Consider the following 23,598-nt stretch of genomic DNA (forward strand, 5'->3'; position numbering starts at 1 on the left):
CCCCCTCGGGCGTAAGTGGGGCTTTACAGGGGGGATTGACACGAAACTGCTGCCCCACTATGGGGCATTTGACGATCGTTCAGTAAGCACCCAAATATTTTTTGTTGTAACTTCCTTCGCTATGTCAAATCCCGCGTTGCAACTGGGGCCAACGGTGGGGATTTGATACGATAGGTTTGCCCTACTATGGGGCATTTGACATTCGGCTGTGTCAAATCCCCACCATAGCCCCATATATGCCCCCCGAGGGGGAGGGGTAGTGGGGCAATACATTGATAGGTGCATAACCTGTGACCATATTATCTATGCTGTGACTAAAATCAGTGAGATCAGCTGTTGTTCTATAATTAAGACAGAAGAACTGACGCACCCACTGTAAGGCTATTTGTTTCTATAAATGCATTGGTATAGATCACGTGAGCAATGCGTGTGAGACCATAATTAACAGATACCGTGTTTTTCAGGTTTCTGGCGAAAATCAAAGCATTAACGTGATCAAACACGTGATCCGTGCTTCGAACTAGCAAGGCTTACATAATTTGCAGCATACTAGCAATACTTGAACATGTACAATGATCGGCAAAAGGTGCGAATATTCACTTTAAATGCCTTGCAAGTTCGAGATATTTGAATTACAGATCACGTGTTTGATCACGTTTATGCTTTGATTTTCGCAAGAAACCTGAAAAACACGGTAACTAACCACATCATGTGTAACTACCAAAATTAATGTGTGAGCGAGTGTGTGAGTGTCGCGCATCTCGTCGCGCATAGTCTTATGTTGTGAGTTGAAGTGTTTGAAGTAACTCTAATGACTTTAGTACGTAATTTAAAGCAAGACTGAGACGGGCCGCAAGATGATTTCCGAAGACGGAAAGCTTGACGGAAAGCTCGAAGGACAGAACCAACCACAACTCCAACTTGTTAAATTTAACGACACTAGTTTCTCAGCTAGCATCGAGTCTGCTCTAGAGAAGCTGAGCAAAGAGAAGAGGGGAATTTACAGCAGAAAGTACATCGAAAAGAAAGGCAGGCAGAAACGAGGACAGAAATCTGCGCGAAAATTAGTGAAGGTTGCCGTCACCGAACTCGAGGTCACGGATACAACTGCTAGTAAGAGCCAATCACAGCGACTCCAGCTTTACAACCGTCGTCGCAACCATCCAAGCCCCATCGATGAAAGCCAGTGTCAGCCAGGGCCTGCATTCGACAGTGGATACATCAGCCTCCCTGCATCTACTAGAGCTGTGTCAGAAGCATCATTGTCGTTGTCACCAGCGTTTGTGGATCAGGGGCTGTCAGTGTATACCCAATCCACTTTGGATTTGGAACAGGTGTTACAGACTTTAGTTACTTCAGTATCGCAAATCAAGGCAGCACCTCAGTTTGAGACCACTTTAGACCACCCCACTGCAGACCAAAGCAGACTAATCTCACCAGACAATAACCCATACTCTACCATACCTATGGACCTGCACACTGCATGTTTCATAGGGCAAAATGGAATAGTCAACCAAGCGGTATTGAATAAAGAGGATCTTAATAAACAGAACAATAGTGGCTGGACACCGTTAATGTATGCTGCCTGTGCAGGCCGCGATTCTACCATACTGTTACTAGATGGCGGTGCAAATCCCAATTGTGTATCGGCAAAGAAGTTAAGTCCTTTAATGGTGTCAGCTAGATCTGGTGCAAACAATGGGTACATTTGTTATGGCTTGTTACAAGTGAGTCAATGTCAGTCCAATTATAGGTATACTAGTGTAAAAATAATTTAAAAAATTAAAATATAGGAATAGAGATCGCTGAAAAAGTAAAGAAACAAGAGTCAAACGAGCCAGCATGTTAAACACACAGAGATCTCTATTTGGACCCAATGGATATGGTAGAAACTAAGGAAAAAACAGTAGTTTCTTCATAAATCAGGGGTAGATAAGTACTGAGAATGCTTTTATATTAATGTTTATTTGAGTCCAAATAGAGATCTCTGTGTGTTTAACATGCTGGCTTGTTTGACTCTTGTTTCTTTACTTTTTTCAGCGATCTCTATTCCCATGTCTTAAATTTTTATGTTATTTTTACACTAGTTTGTTTACTTTTTATAAATCCATTTATGGATAGCTAACATGATAATAAGAGTTGCTAATACTAAACATACATCAAGTTAGTCATCATGTATAGTAGCTGTTAAGTAGTCAGCTAATATTATTTAATCCAAAACAGCCAAGCTGTAAAAAAAGAGTGCAGCCCTCCAAAAGGGTATGGTGAAAAAAGATGTGAAATCCAAGGTGGCGGCCAAGAAATGGCTGTGATGGTAGGTTAATGGTAAAACTTTTAATAACGACAATTCAGGTGAATTTTGGTACCTTGTAGAGAGTTCAGCTACAAACAAATCACCCTGTAGAAAAATAAGTTAGAAGAAGTCGCAAAGGAACCACCATGTAGGGAGTTCAGCTACAAACTAGTGACCCTGTAGAGACATCAGCTAGAAGAAGTTACCTTGTAGAGAGTTCAGCTACAAAGAAACCACCACGTGATCTAAATTCACCTGAATTGTCGTTATTAAAATTTTTACGTGATCTAAATTCGCCACAGGGTGAATTCTCTACAGGGTGAATTTAGATCATGTGATGGTCTCTACAAGGTAACTTCTTCTAGCTGATCTCTATACAGGGTGAATTGTTTGTAGCTGAACTCTCTACAGGGTGATTTGTTTCTAGCTGATCTCTTGATTTCTCTTCAGGGTGACTGCTCTATTAGGATGACTGCTCTATTAGAATATCTCGATGTCGCACTTGCTACACCAACCTGGTGTTATAACTCCGTGGCTTTAAGTCTGATTCTTCTTCACCATTGAAGAGCCTTTCTAAGATGATTACTCCATCTGTACAGCAATTTTCAAAGCATTACCGTAGGCGGGGAAAGTTACGCGTGGGGAAAGTTTCGCGAATTTCGCGATTGCAGTAGCTATCGTGAAACTTTTCCGGTTATCTTCTACATGCCTGTATTTGTACAGTAATAAATCAGTATACAAAATCAGCATCGCGAAACTTTTACGCCGGTATACAAGGTAGAGTACAATTCGCGAAACTTTTCCCACACGTAACTTTCCCCGCCTACGGTACCCCAAGTGGTTTTTCTGGTAGGCGTGGCAAGTAGTCGTTTTTTATTAGCTAATCTCGATTGCATAATTGTTACACACTGTTGGTTTTTTTGTTGTATCTTCCTGGTTTTTAGCTCGATTTCTTTCAAACCACAAAAGGTTTTAGGTTCAATAGTTAACCTATTCACCCACCGATTTTCAGCTTCTTTCCTTAAGCGGTTTACCCTGTATAGGCATGACAACATATTGGTGTTATTTTTCGTGAATAATCGCTAATAACTCTTTGCCGGTTTATCATATTCCAGCCAAAGTTGGTACCAAGATGTGCCTTTATACCCCCCTTCTGTGTGCCAACTTTCAAGGCAATCGGATATGGCGTTCGCGTTTTATAGCAGTTTTGTAAGTGTGCGAAAAGAAGAAAAATTAGAAGAAAAAACGAAGAAACTAAGCCAATTTTTGAAGTCACATATCTCAGGAACGCTTGAAGCGATTTCGCTCAAATTTGGTATGTGGAGTACTGAAGTTGGTGGGTGTGTCCACAGCAAAAATCGTCTTGTTTCATCAAGGCAGCTACGGAGGTGCAAAAATTGCATTTTCGTTCTTCCTGTCAATATACTCGCGGGTGTTGCACGCTGGCTTCTTGGGCCGCACGTCACACTACCGTGTATCTTGATCAGAGTTAGCAATGTCTATTGAAATATACTTTGTACTTTGACATATCCAACTATAGGCAGTGTATAGCATGCTGTGGTCGGCAATAGTATGGCTTCTGATTTGTGCAGCTACATGTATATGTGATCACAATAAATCAAGTGTGCAGTGGTACACAACAACATTGTTGCTCTGGTATGACTGTGGTTAAATATAGTTGATGATATAAGGTTTCCAAATGAACTTGTTAATATAAATAGATTGGATTAACACAATTAACACTTTGGTACCCTTGCAGAAACTAAGTCAGAAGATCCCATTGTAATATGCATTTAAAAATATGTCGTGGACGTGAAGAAAGACATAGGAAGGAAAGTTATGTAGTTTTTATCCCCAAAAAGTACTCACATTTTGCTCTAGCCCTGTGGAAAAATAATAATAAGATGAACAAAATGGCATATTTCAAACATGTACTTTTATTTATTCCTTTTGACTTCATATTTTCCAGTGGACCTAAACTTCTCCAAATTAACTTCTAAGGATTCATTTGTGGTTGGGAGAGCTTCCTAAGGTGGTGTTTAGGTGTGTGTTCTATTAGGATTTTGGCCAAAAACATAGGCGATCTCTATTATGAACTGTTCACGATACCCTATGATAACTACCTGTGCTCCAAATGTGTGTGTTATTGCCTATACCTGGTTTATAGCATGGTGCCGATATTGATGCAAGAGATGGAGATGGGTGTACGGCATTGTTGCATGCTACAAGACATGGCGAACTTTGTGTTGTCCGTCTATTACTCGACCATGGTGCAGATTGTGAAATAGGGTCAGTGTTTGTGTCAGAGGTTAAGTGCTTTTAGAATAAAATCTTATTTTCTGTGGATGATGTGTCAAGGGGTGGCATATGCATTTTTAAAGAGTATACATATACTTGATAATATTAATAAACAACGTAAGGGTTAGTGTTTCACTGATTTTGATTAGAAAACTAATTTTGGTTTCTTATGCATTGCCATATTACCTAATCTAATGACTCTGCCATTTGCTAGCTTAGCAGTGTAACTGGTAATGCTCATTGTGCAATTAAGGTATATAAGAAGCATTAAAATTATGTTTCTGCCCTCCTCTGCATTTGAGTAACTACGTACGTATACTGTAGTTAGCAGTAATTATTTTGTGATGTGTTCTTCCTTCCACTCTCCCCATAGTGACAATGATGAAGTGACCCCTCTCATACAAGCTGCAATGGATGGAAATGAGATTATTATTAAATTTTTATTGGCTTATGTGAGTATTACTATTAGTGTATAGATGGTGCTGTATAGCTGGTAATTTTAAGGTATCTTATTTTTGGATGTTTTGAAGAGACCCTTCCTTTTGAAAATTGCCACAAATAAAGTAACTTGTCTTCCATGTGATCCATTTGATCACGTAGCATATATTCTTCACATTTTAGCTCAGTATTAATGGTAGTAATGGTTTAACTGTGTCATTAGTTCGCTGCGCCAATAGCCAGTAAACAGCTGATCCAGAATAATGGTCATTGTTGGGAATTAGCTATATGGTTGAACTGGTGGCACGTATTCCCACTGCACATATCTTCATAATTTGTGACACGGATTTCCATTAATTTTGAAATCCACCTGGACTTTACAGTTCGCACTCTTCAAAATTTAAACCCCCCGAATTGCCTCTTCTGCTTCACAACTAACCTGCTATACAATATTTGTACGTACATTGGAGGTATACTAATGTTTACCGCACCTTACTGTAGTGGACTGTGTCACTGTGTTAATTATGACAAACCAGGGATGGAGGAATTAGGTAGGCAAGTTCCCACCCAACTTTGGTGGTAGCTATTTGGAGTGGCCTGCTTGAACTATGGATGTTATACTCTAATAGAGCAGTTAATGATTTGCTCTATTAGTGTATTTCTTCAGAGTCATCATACAGTATGGTAGTACTGCATAGTAGTGATCATGGAGGTTAGGACTTTCTTGCCCAAGAATATCACCTGAAAATGAGCCTCGCCTTTCCTTTATAACAGCTTGGCAGTATTGGCTATGAGTCCGTAAATGTTTACAGAGTGACCCCATACCCTTCCAACAAGTTTCTATGAAATTTTATTTGACTGATGCCTCCAGCTGAGCATAACTCGCCTGTGGATAAGGATTTAATTGCTTCACTGTTTGATGTGGGACCTACCTTTGTCCTCCTTTGTGTCCCATTTCTTTCTCCACTAGCTCATAGGTATTGATTGGTGGTAACTCACAGCATGGCTTCAGTACTTTTTTTGCATTGTGACTAGACCAATTACGGAGGCATTTCTTGTATTGTTCTTCATTAAGTTTTGTAATAGCTGCATTAGCTTATTCCACTAGGCATGTGAAAATTGAGCATAATAGGCTGGCAAAACACCAAGCACTATGACGGTATGATTGGACAATTTTCAAAACATTTTAATTAAATGTGTAATGCACAAGTACTGTATTGTAGAAGGTTTGGGAAATTATCACCCGAGGGCAGACACTAGTCAGAAACCTAAAGGCACATGCCATGCACACATGAGTTAAGTATTGTGGCAATAATAGTGGCTGTAAATGATACGTTGTTTAGCCTCTAGCCTCGTGACTGCTCAGGCAGGGAGGCAAGAAAACCAAAAAATTGGTTTTTGGCATTTTTTTTTTTACAAAACAGGTTGATGTTATCCTACTTTTAAAAACCTGGTGGCCATGCAATTCCCATTCTAACTAAATAGGCAATTAATCAACCATGTATATTTTCATGCTATTGCTATTATTAATTCAGCTAGATAATTGGATTTGTAAACGCTGTAATTTAGCATATTTCGTAATTCATGAATTATTTTGTAATTCTGTAATTGCATTGCTATGTGCTGCTAACGAAGCGTAACTATAACAAACCACTTTAAACAGCAAATTACACACAGAAGTATCTTTTCATTTTATAGTGTGTCTATCGTGTTTTCTCACACAAATTGTTTAGAGAAAGCCTTGAGGCTGCCCTTCATTTTCGTTTGCGTATGTACGGGTAACGCCCCCTTTCAACTTGAAGGATACACTATTTCTGGTAGCCTAAGAGGGTTGTTTTGAAGTTGTTAAACATCTATAAAACTGAAAAGGAAGACTGTTTATGGAGAGTTGCTATAATTGTATTTCAGACCATCGAGAAGAAACCACTGCAGAGCAAAGTATATGTGTGTGGTAGTTTAATACAGACTTAATTTAGCTTTCAATTCTTACAACCTGGCTGCTTTTAACCATTTAACATATTTGCTCATGTGGGTGTGTATGGACAAACATAGATAGGTAGGTACACACATACACTTTTACGAAAACAACTTCAGTAAACCAGGCATGCGCCCACAGCCGGCCTTTGCTGTGGGCGTGCGCCTGGTTTAAAAAATACATTCCGTTAAGATGCCTTTTGCTGTTTAAGGTATTTTTAGAGTGCTTTTCAGTATTCATTATTTGGGTGATCCGTACTAAACAGTAGTACTGTATTACTTACTATGTACAAGAGTTGACAATATGTACAGCAGTTTGCAATGTTCATTGCAAACAATTTGGTAAGTGTCTTCATTGTGTACCTACACAAGATCTGTAGAGGGTGTACTGGACAATCAGTATCGGTTTGTAATTTGGCTTGTATGGTCACTAAATATATTGAAGGCTAAAAGAGGTATCAGCACAACTCTAGTAGAAAGGCCCTGGACAATAGTAGGATCCAATGATCTGGGCTGGGTGTTTTTCTGCTTCACTAGCTCTGTCTCTTAAGCAACCTTGCCTGGTATTCTCAGCACATTCAGAGATGGGAGTGTTAATATTAGCCACACCACAAACATGTAGACTGTTACCATGGCTGGCACAAGGTGGTTGAAAACATGGGCTCACACATGCACAACTTGCAGACACACAAAACTGTTGGCTGGTTTGATGCTGCTTTGTTTTCAATGAGTATAAATTAACTGGTTTTGTTGTCATGGTAGGGAGCAGATGTTTTCCACAGGACTTCTCAAGGGATGACAGCACACGATATAGCATTAAGAAACAGACACGCGGTGGCTGGTAAAATGTTGAGGGATGGGAGTTTTGGTGTCTATGACTTTGAGAGTAGTAGCAGTAGTAGTGATTCTAGTGATGGGGTAATTTTTGCTAGAGCAAGGAACTCCCTTTCAGTGGATAACTACAAGAACACTGAGAACACTGGTAAGTGACTAGCTTCTCACCACCAAATTATTTTGCTTAATGGATATTATGTATCCAAACCTAAAGTGTTACGATGTATATACATTACTAGATGAATAAAAAATTGAAAATTTTAAGAGGGAGAATAGGGATTGCTGAAAAAATCCATGAAACAAGAAGGGATTGCTGGGATGGTAATGTAAACCACAAATCCCTATTTTGACTCTCTGTCATAAATCTTTAGTTACATGCTCTGTCATTTTGAAATGAAGGATTTGTGGTTTACATTATCATCCTAGCAATTCCTTCATGGCTTTTTTCAGCGATCCCTATTCTCCCTCTTAAAATTTTCAATTTTTTATTCATCTAGTTTATGTACTTTTTATTAATCCAGTGATGGATTATGGATTCTTTGATTGATAATGAAGACTGTTGTGAATAGTGTAATTTTGCATTGTGCATAGTAATGCTGTCAACATTTCAGTACACACATGAAACTGATCAAATTGCAGTGTGCATACAGACTGAGAGTCTCCTAATATGAGCTACAATTTACATTACTGGTGCCTTTAATAGCTGTCAAATTCAGTGCAAGGATTGTTGTTATATGCTTGACTACATTATTAGAGTATTTATGCGACTGCTCTATTAGAGTATTTAATCTTTAATCTGGATAACCCACCCACGTACAATAATTATGGAGCGAAAAAAACCAAATTCTTCAGCACAGACTAAGCTTCCTGGCCTATACTGAGTTTAATAAGGACAGATTCTATTAGCCACAACCAAAAAACCTAACTGTGTGCGATCTTGTATGGCTTCTTATACGTAATTGCATTTGGCAAGAAGAAATGGCCCAGTTTAGGCTGTTTCCATCCGAAAACGAAATCAAAAATAGGTCATGGACAAGAGGAAGGACTCAGTAAGTGTGGCTATATAGTTTTTAGCACGAAAAAGTGGATAACTTGTACATGAGTGAAACAAAATTATATTATGAAAATAATAATGGACTTTATCCGCAATGATGTCATAATTGACAAAATGGCCGTGTTTAGTGTGGGCACTTCGTACATAATCACTAAAATGAACTTTGTTTGCAGATTTTATGACACGGAACTATTGGATAATAAAGGTAAAAGGCTAGTTAGCGTGATGTGGCGATGTGAAATAGTCCCACCAGACGAAACCAGATTTAAGTTTTGCTATCTATGCAAAACCACGCGCATTATTAAGTATGTATGCCTCACCTTGCCCCTTGTTGCAGTATGTAAACATTAACATAGCGAACCGCCATCTCTCCTAATACCCTCTGTACAAAAGTGCCCACACTATTGGCCGCCATTTTGTGCTTTGATGTCATTGCGGATAAAGTCCATAATATGAAGATGAACAAAACGGCGAATTTTAGTTGTGTCCCAAATGCACATACTGTTTCCTTTTCACTTGATACTTACTAGTGGAGCAATACTCATTGCAAATAACCACCAGAGTGTTGTTTTGAGTAGGAGGATGCTTTCCAAGGTGGTTTTTAGGCGTGCGTTCTATTAGAGTTTTTGCAAAAAACATGGGCGATCCCTATTATGAACCCACTATCGTGGTTCATGATATGTAATAGTTGTAATATGGGCACTTGTAATTTGCCTGATATATACACACTTGTGGTCCTCATGCTTGTTTATATATCAGACTAATCACAAGTACCTGTGTTACAACTAAAATGTTTCACTTGGGTAGCTGACATGCAAGTGTGGGAAATGCTTCATAAGTGCATTTAAGTGTTGTGAGATACGTCTGAAAGATTGTATCTATATTGAATAGCTGTGTAGTCACTGATATAATACAATACATGATATTGTACATCTTTCTAAAAGTGTAATTAGATGCATGGGCTGCTACTAAATTTTCATAGCCAAGTACCAGCTATATCGCATTGCACTGTTATATAACAAGCTTTATAAAATAGCTGTAAGCAACTTAGCTACACTGTTATAGTGCAAAAATAGAGAACTTCATATTAAAATTAATTAAATGTGTGGGCAGCTGATGAATTTTCATGGTATATTACCAGCTATTACTCCACTGCACTGTGATATAAGAGTCTAGCAAACTAATAAGCAATTAAGCTACCCTGTTAACCAGGCCTTCACATTTCTGTGATTGCACAATCAAAATATTGAGATATCCGTAATTGGTGTCACGCTACAGCCAGGGTATTGCGATATTCCAATGTATCGTACATCACTAATATTAGGCCATGTGAATTTCAATCTACAATGACATGTTACCAAGAGTTCATAACTTGCTTGTATTATGAACTCTTGATGTCACTGAGGCTGAACATAAGTGTAATGGTACAAGCATGCCATAGGCTGTGATTATGGGTGCATAATTAAATACAGAAACTGAAAGACGAGCTCATAACACACCAAAGTATATCTTTTAAAAGCATTTACAACACTGATGGCTAAGGTGGTTCAGCATGGTTCCACATGGCTTCAGGATTTGAAACAAGCAAGCTATCATCACAAACATACAAAAAGAAACCTATGAAACATTTGTTCTCTACCCTTGACAACAAACAGGGATGTGAGTAATGCGTGGTATAAGTTTAACCTTTCAGAGTGAACTCTTCCTTCACACTTGGCCCAATGGCACTGGATTTGTTGTTAGACACTATTAACCTGATTATCAATGCTACTTTTCATATCAGTTCATTAGTTTGTGTGTTAGTTCTACTCATGATATCGTACTTGTTTACTACTGCTTGCCTGACCAAAGTTCAACAAGTCTAATGAAGCTTGTAATGACAGTGCAGCAAATGCTGTGATTATAGCCAATTAGAGCTATCAGATAGTATGGTAGCACAGTATATTGGAGATTTGCACTTTCTAACAATAACTATTGAGCAGAATAAAGCTACCTCACAATACCTAAGTGTCACCATAAGTGCTTGCTATGGAATTTTTAAAATGTTATTTAGCAAATTTTCTACTGACTGACTAACTACCTATTAACTTTATAATGGTGAAAGCTACAAACTTGAGTTTTTCACCATTAGACATTGCTTCAGCCTGACAGATGCCTTTTGGTATATCGAAATACGCACAATGTATGCATCATGGACTTACCTTTGTCCTCCTTTGTGCCTTTGTGTCCCATTTCTTCTCACAAGGTGCTGATTATACAGTAGCTAGCACGTGATGGCTTCCCTACATTTTTGTAATCATATTTTCCATAATGACTGGATTGATTGCAGAGCCACTTCTCGTAATATTCTTCATTTGCAATGTTGTGTAACAGACTGAACATAACTTACAGTGTAGCATAATGACCTCTTTACCTTTTCAGTTGGGTACAATGGTATGCGCTTTCATAAGTATGTTACAAAAGTAAACAAATATGTAGAAAGAAAAATTAGGAATTTTAATAAGTTTGATTAGAGATTGCCTACACCTGCAGATATTCTAGTTTGTAATACTCTCATATAGAGGTATGCTTAAGCACTGGAAAAGCATTTGTATCATACATAGTGTGACTCAAATTGCCTTTCCAAGTATGTGTGTGTGTGTGTGTGTGTGTGTGTGTGTGTGTGTGTGTGTGTGTATGTGTGTGTGTGTGTGTGTGTGTGTGTGTGTGTGTGTGTGTGTGTGTACAAGCGTACGTGTATTGTAGTGTGCTTGCATGTGTAGCGTAGCATAAGTGTGGTGTGTATGTGTCATACCTATTCCATTCACTCACAGTGTATCATATCTCCAAGTGTGTGTTGTGCATATTTACCACCATTGTGTCTCGTACTTGCCTCCCATCTAGCCATGCAGCAGCACCATAACCAATCAGAACAGCCATCATTGGGTGAATTTCTGAGTTCCTGTGGGTTGGAGAAGCTATTGCCATTATTTGAGCAAGAAGAAATAGACCTGCCTATGTTACTGACTCTTGATGAAAAAGATTTGAAGGAAGTGGGAGTGAGGTGATTGTTAGCTATTGTCTATGAAGTGTTGCTATATAGTTTACCTTATTAGGATTTTCGGCCCTAGAAGACGTCTCTTAAATGCCATTAAACAGTTCACTTTTATTAAGACTTCTTTGCTCATGGATAAACCCGATGAACTGACTACAACCAATCCTAATGTTGCCAGTGATGGAGATAGATCAAATAAGCTGGTCAATCATGATGTATGTCTGTTAGTCTATCTTGTGTTAATCTGTGTTTATGTTCTCTGTAATTGTCGTTTGTGACTGAAATTAATAAAACCCGACTTTGGCACACAAAACATCACTGGTAGATATGGCATTTAATCATTGTATCGTAACTTCCCAGTGTCTACGCAACTAAATTTCATACCAGTTAAGTTACTGTCTGTTTATTAGCCATCACTGTGTGAGTGTGCATGAGTGATGACAATATTGAAACATCGCTAAATGAAGTTTAGTATGCAATCAAATATTTTTAAGGATAAGAAAAAAGTACCTGCAATGCTAGGACATTCAATATTGGGTGCTGTTACATACTTATGTAATTTACTGTGGGTGATAGATTAATGTATATATAACAAGCTAAGTAAAGTTACATGGCATATGGTACTAACTTGTTTGAAGGATGATCCTGACAACAGACCTGCTGGAGTAGAGATGTGCTCACAGATGACTGATGTAATCAGAGCAATTAATCCATTGGAAAATGGTATGTCTAGCATAGGCATAGGATAGTCCATTTGTACTAAAGTTTGAATTACATACGTATGTTATAGCAACTCATAACTGTGATAATTGTAATTGTGTTGCCTTCAGTCCATCTTTGTGAAATGTGTATATAGCTATGGCTGTGTTTGTATGTCTGTGTGCATGAGTGAAGAGTTTTGTCAAAAGCAGTCTGTGTGTTGTTGTATAGATCTAAACCTATTAAACATCTAGACAGGTACATATTTAAGCTTTGCTCTATGGCAGTTTCACCGACCTGATTTAAAAGGTGGATGCTTTGTACCTCTGAAATTACACTTTAGCCACAATCTTTTTGAAAAACCACAAAACTTGCAAGCTATTAGTAACAGCTGGGCATGAATTAGTTTGAAAGTAATAATTGTGAAAGAGTTTGTGCAATAAACATGATATGCCAAGTATAATGTGTGCAAAAGCATGTTTTTTGTTGTTGAAAAAATTGCATTGTAATCCATGTAGGCGTTAACCATACAAGTATAAAAAAAATAGGAATTTTAAATTAGAGTAGGGACAGTGTATAATGCTGCAATAAAAAGTACTGAAACAAGCTGGATCGGAGTAGTACGTAGCACAGTAGGGATATTCACTTCTTATTGTTTTACAGTATTTGGAAATTACGTACTATACTCCGATCCAGCTTGTTTCAGTACTTTTTATTGCAGCACTATACACTGTCCCTATTCTAATTTAAAATTCCTAATTTTTTCTTGTATCTGTTTGTGAAGTTCTTTTGCAAGCTCATGACCAGTAAATAGCCTGCTTTTCACAAAACCAGTCACAATATTTTAAAAGAGTTAATCACAGCACTATTATACTAGATTATATAACTCATACAATAACAAGTGATCAGTGGGCGTGGCTCTGCATAAGCCTGCAGACAATAATGGACTTGGATTCGTGCATACCTACGGACTGATGAATGGGCATGGCTACCATATGTCTATATACAGACAGTAATTTACATAAGTGGGCGTGGATTCGTACATACCTACAGACTGATGAATGGGCGTGGGTATCATGTCTACAAACAGTAATTTACGTAAAGTGGCATGGCTCACGAAAGAAGCAGGGATACGCTATGACATGTATTTAATTTAGCACGTGGGGTCAGACCCGAATAATCTGTAAAGCAGGACCTGGATGACCTGACTCGGTTTAACATTGTTACTAAATAAACTATATTAGTTTTATTGACTTGCACAGTGCTATATAGTTTGCCATGAGTTGCTCTCTCTGATCGATATCAACAGTGAGTCATGTATGCGTGTATTCAAATAGTTTGGTGCAACCGGCGACCACGTGTATTCGAATAGTTTGATGCAATATACACTGGTAGATGGAAGCCATACTGTAGTCTATTAACACTCAGTGGTAGAACCTTGCCATGGTAAAGAAGGATAAAAGGTGAAACAATAGCGCAAGCATTGTACCAAAGGTTTTTTCTTAAACGAACTAGAAACGTTTCTGCGAAAGAATTAGGCCTGTAGCTGTAGCCAGTTTCCACTACGCTTGGCTGAAGGTGTCAGGCAGGCAGGCAGGCAGGCAGTAGAAAATTCCGTTGCATAAATTAAAAAAAAAAATTCTGTAGCAACTTGACGGAAACGTTTCGGGTTGATCTGAAGACATTTTGGGCTTGGTTTTACCCAACCAATACTGTCATGTCGTTGTGAGGAAAAGTCGTGGCAGGTTTTTGGGTTATATTATATCATGGATCACCCCCACACCTTTGAGATCCCTACTATACAGTACTATCGTACTGTATGATGAATAGAATAGAAGTGTTACCTGATTATTTGTTTGCAACAGAATATCATGCAGTTGTATTGCTCTAGTGGGTGACCTAAAGGATCTTTTTGAAGTATTTTAAAGCTCAATACTGACAATTGTACTTGTGGAAATTGTGTTGTCCACTTTAGCCACTGCTGACCAGTATGGGTAGAGCCCCTGTATTACATACACTAGTAAAGATATTTTATAAATCTTTTTATTTCCATACAGTGGAGAACGTGTGTCGTGAAGTAACTCTTACTAGCAAGAAGAAAGAAACCAACATCCCTTACCTTCTGTTCAAAAAATTAGGGTTGTTAAAGAAACTTGATGTCAGTAATCACCATATCACTGATGAGGGGACTGACTTGATCACAATGATTGTACAAAAGAGCGTTTCACTGGAGGAGTTTGATATTTCGCATAATAATTTGCATGCAGCTAGATTAGTTAAAATCAGTGAAGCTTTGAAGACTATTACTTGTTTACACATCTTCAGAATGAATGATAATGATGTCAGTGAAGAGGCTGCAGATTTTATTACAGCTGCAATTGGTAACAATCGTTTTATTGAAGAGCTGAATCTTTCTTGCAATAAATTGTCCTCCATTGGACTGCTTAAAATTGTAAACACATTGTCAATGAGTGGTACTATAAAAATACTGGATATCAGTAACAATTGCAACTTAGTCAATAACATAGAAAGTTTGGCCACTGCCTTGGGTAAATGCTGCACACTACAAGAACTGAACATATCCCATAATTCACTAATGTTTAGTGGTGTTGTTAGGATTGCTCAAGAATTAAGAGATCTTCCAAATCTTCAAATTTTAAACTTGGAAGATAATACTACTTGTTTTTCTTCAGAATGTGAATTGTTGGTGGATGTAATTTTATCCACTAATCAAACACTGTCCAGCTTAAATGTGTGTGGCAGAAATATCAGACCAAGATTCACAGTGGAGCACTTGAAACCTCCACAAAGCCATGAAAAATGCAACCATTTTGCAATACAAAATCTTTATTTGTCCCATTATCTCTTACTGGACGGTAGTTTGTTTTTAGTGAACAGCCCTGGGGAAACAGTATCAAACATCCATAGTGATTTCATTGAAGTCACAGAGACATGCCCTTTTACCAGTAAAGATATGATGTCTTATTATGTCGATCATAGTGGAGGTACATTTTACAACCAAGCTCACAATTTTGCCTTTGTTGTTCCTCCTGGAGCTGTTGCACTAGGAGACTGTGTTGAAATACAGGCAACTGCAAGTCGTTTTGGTCCTTACCAACTTCCGGATGGAGTTTTCCCCATCAGTAGCTTCTTTTGGATTAGTGCTAATTACACTTTTAAAATTCCAGTGTATCTTCTGTTCAGTCACCATGCAAGTTTTGAAAGTACAAATAAGGTTCATGAAGTGCGTGCTTTGGAAGCTTGCATACAAAGCGGTATCACATATACCAGTGATGGAAAACTGTCGATGAAAGAAGTGACTGATGGTGTCTCTTTTGATTGTGCAATCGGATACTGTGTTATTTCTACCAATCATTTTTGCTCATACTGTTTGGGAAAGAATGACATGAGAGTTCCAGATGAGGTGTTAGCATCATTTTATATGTACAACCACAAAGGAATTTTGAAAGCTGAGATATGCATGTGTCATGTTAACAGAGAATGTATTGAGGTATATATTAATGTTTGTATATGTGTTGCCACATCATACATTCATATAGGAGGTTAAAAAGCAGTACAGTGAAAAAAAGGCAGAACTAGTGCAAGCAGTTAACTTTTCAACTAGTTGTAACCAAAGTTTGACTGTTAATGTTGACCCTCCAGAAATAGCAGGCTGGATAGTCACAATTCAAAGAGAAAAGGTCAATTTTAAGTAACACCCAGTATGAACGTGTTTAACTTCTTGCATGTCACAGATACGTCATGAAGATTTCAACTTTCATAAGTATGACCAACCTACACTAGAAACACTGGAGGAGATGTGTTGCTTTCCTCCACGATTTGTTGTCAGCTACAGCAGAGATGACCCTACTGTAAAGCTACATTCAACTATCATTTTGAAGGAAGTTAATGTGTTGTTTCCGGTAGATTATGATGCTGATCCCATAAATGGTAATTGACTATTGAATAAATTTGGTACAGGTTTATTAAGTCTTATTGGTAATATATATACACTCTAGTTGTACAAACATTCCAGTATGATTGCTACCAATGTTAGTTATGTAGCTCAAGAGTAACTGATGAATGTATTACCATGTTTATCTTTCAAATAATTTACTTCTTTACTCATGTCTTATGCTACAAATGTACTTAAATATCATATGCGTTCAATTTTTTGTGGGACATAATTTTTGTGGATTTCATGGTTGCTTTTCTCCCCACAAAAATTTCATCTTTGAAAATTAACGATCATTAAGTATGCTACCTTGCAGTGTATATATAATAGGTAAATTGAGTGAAAAACAACTAATCCACTAAAATAAAACCACAAAAATCCTGATCCATAAAATTTAGTACCTCAAAAACTTGTACATATATGGTAGTGTGCTGAATATATGGTTTGCATTTTTCATGTAGTGGCCATGGCTACCCTTAATTGGGATTATAAACAATGTCTGCGTATAACAACTTAGAGAAACATATAATTATGCACAGCTTATTCAACATGAATATTATTGTGTTTACCACGTATGTTTCTAGGATTTAGTTCATGGATAGATTGTCTGGGGAATGTGTGTATGTATCGATATTTACTGCACCATATCAAACATTAGCATTTTATTTCTTATAGGAAAATCTACTTCTACTATCAACTTGCCAAGAAGCATACAGCAAACATTTGGTAGCAGTGATGTGGCACATTTCTGTAAGGATTGTAGCTAGCCATCATTGAATAATACAATTATTGAGAATAGATCCACAATTATCTTATAATTGCATTAAATGTAAGTAGTAGTGAAACAATAGAGATCATCTATAGCTGTAACTGTACTATATAGCCATGTATAGCTGGTCATAGTAATTGTACATATAACCGTGGTTACAGTAGGGATTAACTGTGCTGCAGGGGACTATTAAATACTTGTAAGCCACAAAATGGAATGCAAAAATTACTTTCAAATCCTCCAGCACAAGAAAACATTGACTCACTACCCAAGAATCAATGCCTTTGTGCTAGGGGAGAAGAAATACCTATAGACACAAAGGAGGACAAAGCATGATGCAAGCATTGCAGTTGCTGCATGCAGTGGATGATCTCAGGCCTATGTGACATTGAAAAGTAAAAAAATCAAGCCCATGGTGCTAATTATAGTTGAGTTACACATGCCTAAAAGGCTTAGTCAGCTAGTTGTTCGCCATGCAGTTAACAAGTTAGATGGTTTTATTAAGACAAATTCTGTTGGAAGTATTTTGGGTTACTCATTATCCAATACTGCCAAAAGGTGTCGTAAGCAGATTGAAGGTGATGATATAACAACCAATGAGCATATGAATATGTTGACTGCTTATATAAATTTAATATTTAAAGGAATTCAACTATGGTTGAAACCATAGGGGGTGGAAATAGGGGGCCATGCGCCCTTCCCCACTTTTATTGGACAACGCAGATCAAGATACTCTAATAGAGCAGTCAGTTACTCTAATTAAACAGTCAATCACTCTAAAATAGAACAGTCACCCTTTAAAAGCTGCAGATAGCTACTTACTTTATTTGTTAAAACATAATAGAGTCTAACAGTCCGTTCACATTGGCACAATAGCACGGTTCAGTTCGACTCAGTTCGGTATGGCCCATTATTGCCTCTGTTCACACTACACAGTCTCGCTTGCTAAGTCATCTGGTTTTCCATAAGCGCATAATTAAATATTTATTAATTTGCTTACTAAAATTGGATGCAGCTCTTGCCCTTCAAGTCTCTTGTGCTGGAATTCTTTCATTTCAACAAGACAGCAATAGATAGGCGGCTGTGTAGAGCTGCAGAAATTGCGTCGCGAATCGAAGTGAGTGAAACAGTAACTGGCACAACGACAAGTAGTTCATAACTGTCACTATAGACTTTCTTTCGTGCTAAACCTCACGTCGAACAGTGTTTCTGAGCCCTTCTTCATTGGATGATTTTATTATTTAGTACGCCTGGAGACGTAATTATCGTACTGTACCGTGCTGGCCTGGTTCAATTGGGTGGGCTGGCTCGGTTCGGTTGGGCCCGGTACAGACGGTGTTCACATTGCACTTTTTATCGAGCCGTACCGTTCCGAACCATGCTACTGGGCTAGTAAAATAAGGTTTCAGAGCTTCTGAAATGTGAAAATTTTTACTGGGAACAAGCCCCATGCAAGACCCCCAAGAATTGCAACCACATCTGTTGTATGTGTTTCAAATTCCACTGTATAAATTTCACCATGAAAGTTGGCCCCTTCACTCTTTAGCCTGCTCCACCCCCCACACTCCTTCATGCCTTTGATACTTATCAGCTCCTGCCATTAAACAGTACTACCATACTGTATAATAAGTTTGTTGACGTTATTTCATTATTTTCTACAGCTAACATATGCCATGTCAAGCCGGACCTACCAATGTTGTCAAAGTTTAAAACACATCTTCACCAAGATTGGTTATATATCGGGTTTAGTTTAGGGATTTCTCAACTTCAACTAAATACGATCAACAAAGGACAAGTTAGGTCACAAGACAAGTGCTTCTCAATGCTGGAAAAGTGGTTGCAACTTGACAGCTCAGCATGTTACTGCAAGTTGATTTCTGCTGTTGCTGATGAACAGAATTTGGAAGTAGCTGAATACATCAAAACTTCAGTGGAAGCTAAAATGGGTATATAGTTGATTGCATCTAAAATAAATACTATATAATTAGAACATGCACAAATTAAAAAGATATTTATTGCTAAAAGATGTTGATGTTGACCCTCCTCTAATTTTCCTGAATGGCTAAACCCTTTGTGGTTCAATACCTGTGTCAAATTGTTATCAACAGTAAACATTGGACCCGGATCATATATAAGTGGAACACACCTCATAGCCATAGTTCATATATTTATGTAGTTTTTATTTCATAAACTTAATAGCCTTTGATATGCCTAACATATTGCCGATGTGCTACCTGCACATATAACAATGAACTGTTCTCTGATACTCTTCCTTTTTGTATACACTCATAGGATCATACTCCAAGTTAACAACTTGTAGTGCTACTCACTGTGAACAAGTACCTTCTAACTCAGGTGATAAGATGTTTACAATGTACTCACTCCTTATTTGTAACTTCTATTAGCTGAAGAGTTGTCTATTTCTGATATGAGACTGATTGATGATATAATTGTACCAAAGGTGTCAGCTTCCTGGCATATGGTACTCTTTTACTTAGAATACAATATTGCTTTTAAGAAGGAATTAGAGAAGAAACACAAAGGTGATCCCCGACAGTGTTGTACTGCTCTCTTTGAGGATTGGATCACTTCTAGTAGAGGAGTAGGTCCCAAGACTTACACTAAATTGTTTGAAGTACTTGATCAGGTTCCTGAACTTGTTAGTGCTACAGCTGAAATAAGACAATTGCTGGGAAAGAAAGGAGGGTCTAAGACTGGTATGTTCTTCATGCAGTTTGTGGCATGTTATAAAATGATTTTCAAGTTTGTATTGGCTTGAGTTAGTTGTGCTTTGTAACTACCTATCATAAATCACAAATGAAAAATAGCTGTATGGCTAATTTAAAACAACAAATTATTTTATCATACAGCATACAGTACTTAGTAGGGAAAATAAAGTTTGCACCTTTCTATGAAAAAAACATTGAAACCAGTCCACAATACCTTCGTGGGTTGGTTTACGAATGGAATTAGTGGAATTTTCTACTGACCAACTTATACATACTGATGCCTTCAGAAAAGCATAATTATATCAATAATGCTACAAGTGTTATTTTTCACTGTTATAGATGTCACTTCAGCCTGACAGGTGCCATACCACAAATTACCACATCTTTGTGTCCCATTTTTTTTGCTAACAGTGTCAGTTGTTGATTTTCAGTAGTAATTGTTTTACACCAATATCTATTATTGTCCGTAAATTTTGCACCACACCTCCAACAGTCGAAGTAAGCAGATTGGCTGTATGCTAGCTTTATGTATTGTTATCTGATTGTAAGGCTATGTAATTGGCAGGACATAGTTGAAAACTATGGGAAGCAACTACTGTACTTTTAGTAATTAGTATAGGGTACACATTTTGTGTCATATAGTTATAACTAGGGCTGAAAAAATGCAGCAAAACTCGAGCACTTGTTAAGGATTTTGGTACTCAGGTAGTAAAATTTCACATGACCCAGCTCACATGATGTTTTTGTCATCATGAAAATTAATGACACCATGAAGATAATGGTTGGTGTAATTTAGTGAATATTACTTGTCAAGATCACTAACATCAGTACTTTAATACAACTTGTGTATCATTGCTGTTACTTGAAAAAATTATAAACTATATGCTTAAAATCTGGTATAAACATGTCACATGAGTACAACTACAACTAACTAGTATTTGTGAGTACCTAATCATTAACACTAGAGATTACTCAAATGCTAAAATCTGTAATCGTTTCAACCGTAGCTATAACCTCACACATCTGATGCCACTGTTTCCTTTGATACAGTGTTATAGAAGTACGCTAATGATGAATATTTATTATGTTGACAAACAATCATGGTGCAAATGGAAAAATTAGGAAATGTACAAGCTAGTAGGAATCATCACAATGAGAAGTGCTTAGGGGGATGATCACCAGGCTAATTATATGGGTTAAAGTAGGAATTGAATATGTATTTCAAGTGATGATTCCTCTCACTTTTTATTGTGATGATCCCTACTACAGTAATAGATCTAGATGAGTTTCTGAATTCTCAGTTGAAATCCCCTAAGTAGTTCAGTAGCAGTCCAACTAGCTTTAGTAGCATTGTGTTGACAATTTACCATAGCAACAAGTTGATGTTATGCTACTTCTAAAAACCAGGTGTCCATGCAGTTAATACTATCCCATTCTAACTAAATAGGTAATTAATCAACCATGTATATATTTGTGATGTGGCTATTATTAATTCAGATAGATAATTAGATTTGTAAATACTGTAATTTAGCATATTTGTAATTCATGAATTACATTATAATTAGGTAATTACATTGCTAAGGAAGCGTAACTCCAACAAACCATTTAATTATGTACAGAAGTATCTTCTCAACTGTTTTATAGTTGTGTTTTCTCATGCGAATTGTTTAGAGAAAGCTGCAAGGCTGCCCTTCATTTTCATTCTCATAAGTACAGGACATGCTCCCTTTCTCTTCAAAGGAATTCATTGTTTCTGGTATCCTACAAAGCCTATCACGCTGTTTTTTTGGTTGTACTATGCCTATATAGCCCATTAGGAAACTTGTTCACGTGTTCTTTAACCTGTTTAGCTCGAATTTTGAAATAGCGGCCCCAGCATAAAGCTTATATAGCTTCTTGAAAGTGTAATGCAATGTTTACAAAGCCTTCATTTCACATATGCAGACTGCTTTTACACAAAACTGTTTCCTCACGTGGGCGAAATGACATGGACTCTCTCACACATGTTTTTTTTCCAAAACAATTACAGTAACCAGCTACAGGGCATGCGCCCGGTTAAAAAAAAAAACAACAACAACAACAACACTACATACCACTATGTTTCATGCACTTTTCACTCCCATTTCATTAAAATTCCAGGACGACCAAGAGAACTTAGGGAGCCTGGGACAAATTAGGAATGTGAGACTCTATAACTGATATAGCTAGGTAACACTAGTGTGCACTAGCATGCAAAGCATGCCACCTAGGGGGTCTGAGGGCATTCTTTGAGATTGAATATGAGAGTGACTTCACTGATATTCTAATGTAATGGAAAGTGTTCTTTGAAAGCACTCCTAGATAAGGAATATAACAATTATTTACCCCAATAGTACAGTCAATCTAATAGAGCATGCGACTTATAGCCACTATTCACTGTCATACAGCTGTCACCCTGTTTTGTGTAGTTGCTCTGTAAGAGTATCTCAATCTTTTGCTTAATTTTTGTGCTTGTTTTTCTATTATACCAGTTGTTTCTCAAATTGTTGTTGTACAGCACATCATTCAATTTTGGTACTCCTCGCAAATATTTTTGGTAATGATAAGTGTAAATAAACAGAACTGCTAGTATAAGGAATAATTTAAAGGATAATTGGCAGCTCTCTACTTCCATCATAATCTCTAATTTTTATGTCTTTGTTGTGGACAAGAGCCTGGTAGGGACAATTTTGGTAGTAATTTAAAATTGTTATGTACCAAAATTGTCCCTTCCAGGCCCTTGTCCACAGATACAGGTATAGATGTTTTTGCTCTACACTAGCACACTACTCTACTTCACCTGATCACAGCAGCACATCTAGAGTTAGTACGATACTTGATCAAGGTTAGTACAATACCCTCACTACAGACCATGTGTAGTTGTAGTGTTGTAGTGCCTACAGTAAAACAACTGCTGAATATTGTCTACCATAAGGTTGCAGCACATTGGGACAAGTTAGCCTACAACTTAAATTTTAGTGTTCATGAAGTTGACACTATCAGAATAAAGTGCAAACATGATCCATTAGATTGCTGCTTCTGCTTACTAGAAGAATGGCTGTGTACTGATCATGGTGACCCAAAGACATGGACAGTGCTCCTAGCTGCTGTGAGACAAACTAAACAGTTACATGTTATTGGCATACAAATCGAAGATGATGTTATGAAAATGTGAGTGCTTTGGTATGTCCCATGTATACAAATTGTACCTGTAATCTGTGTAGGTATTCCCAATAATGAAGTCAGTTTGGAAAATTACACATGCACACTAAATACTTTAGTGACAGTAATCAATAGCTAATAATAATTTTTATTGTGTGGACAACACAAGATTATTGTATAGTCTTAGGTATGTAGCTAAGGAATGTAATGACAACATAATACGTATATAGCTTACACTTTTACATTATAGAACTAGTTAGTTTCTGATTGTATAAGGAGAATACACCATTAATGTGAGCTTGTTTAGTTACATGAGTATTTAGTAAGCATCAACTACTGTG

General features: G+C 37.4%; 1 protein-coding gene across 2 annotated transcripts; it reads left to right on the plus strand.

Annotated features, from left to right (window-relative positions):
- Positions 1-726: 726 nt before the first annotated feature.
- LOC136264067 (uncharacterized) lies at positions 727-23,598 on the plus strand. 2 transcript variants are annotated; one of them, XM_066058751.1, is made up of 17 exons: positions 727-1,727; positions 4,461-4,582; positions 4,965-5,043; positions 7,766-7,985; positions 11,775-11,934; positions 11,987-12,140; positions 12,564-12,648; positions 14,682-16,135; positions 16,185-16,325; positions 16,380-16,575; positions 17,255-17,329; positions 19,010-19,294; positions 19,641-19,703; positions 19,754-20,065; positions 22,878-22,940; positions 22,990-23,266; positions 23,320-23,598. In XM_066058751.1, the coding sequence occupies exons 1-17, from the start codon at positions 858-860 to the stop codon at positions 23,330-23,332; spliced, it is 4,569 nt and encodes a 1,522-aa protein (XP_065914823.1). In that variant the 5' UTR covers positions 727-857; the 3' UTR covers positions 23,333-23,598. The 2 variants fall into 2 exon arrangements, with proteins under 2 accessions (XP_065914823.1, XP_065914824.1); XM_066058752.1 differs by lacking the exon at positions 4,461-4,582 and having other exon boundaries at positions 1,558-1,727.

This window comes from Dysidea avara, chromosome 8, assembly GCF_963678975.1.
Source record: "Dysidea avara chromosome 8, odDysAvar1.4, whole genome shotgun sequence".
Classification (NCBI taxonomy): Eukaryota; Metazoa; Porifera; class Demospongiae; order Dictyoceratida; family Dysideidae; genus Dysidea; species Dysidea avara.

Excerpts from the sequence above, each read along its gene's own strand:
- LOC136264067 (XM_066058751.1), top strand. The coding sequence starts at position 858 with ATGATTTCCGAAGACGGAAAGCTTGACGGAAAGCTCGAAGGACAGAAC. Across the intron at positions 16,576-17,254 it reads TGATGCTGATCCCATAAATG|GAAAATCTACTTCTACTATC; the intron begins GTAATTGACTAT and ends TATTTCTTATAG. Across the intron at positions 22,941-22,989 it reads TAGTACGATACTTGATCAAG|TGCCTACAGTAAAACAACTG; the intron begins GTTAGTACAATA and ends GTAGTGTTGTAG.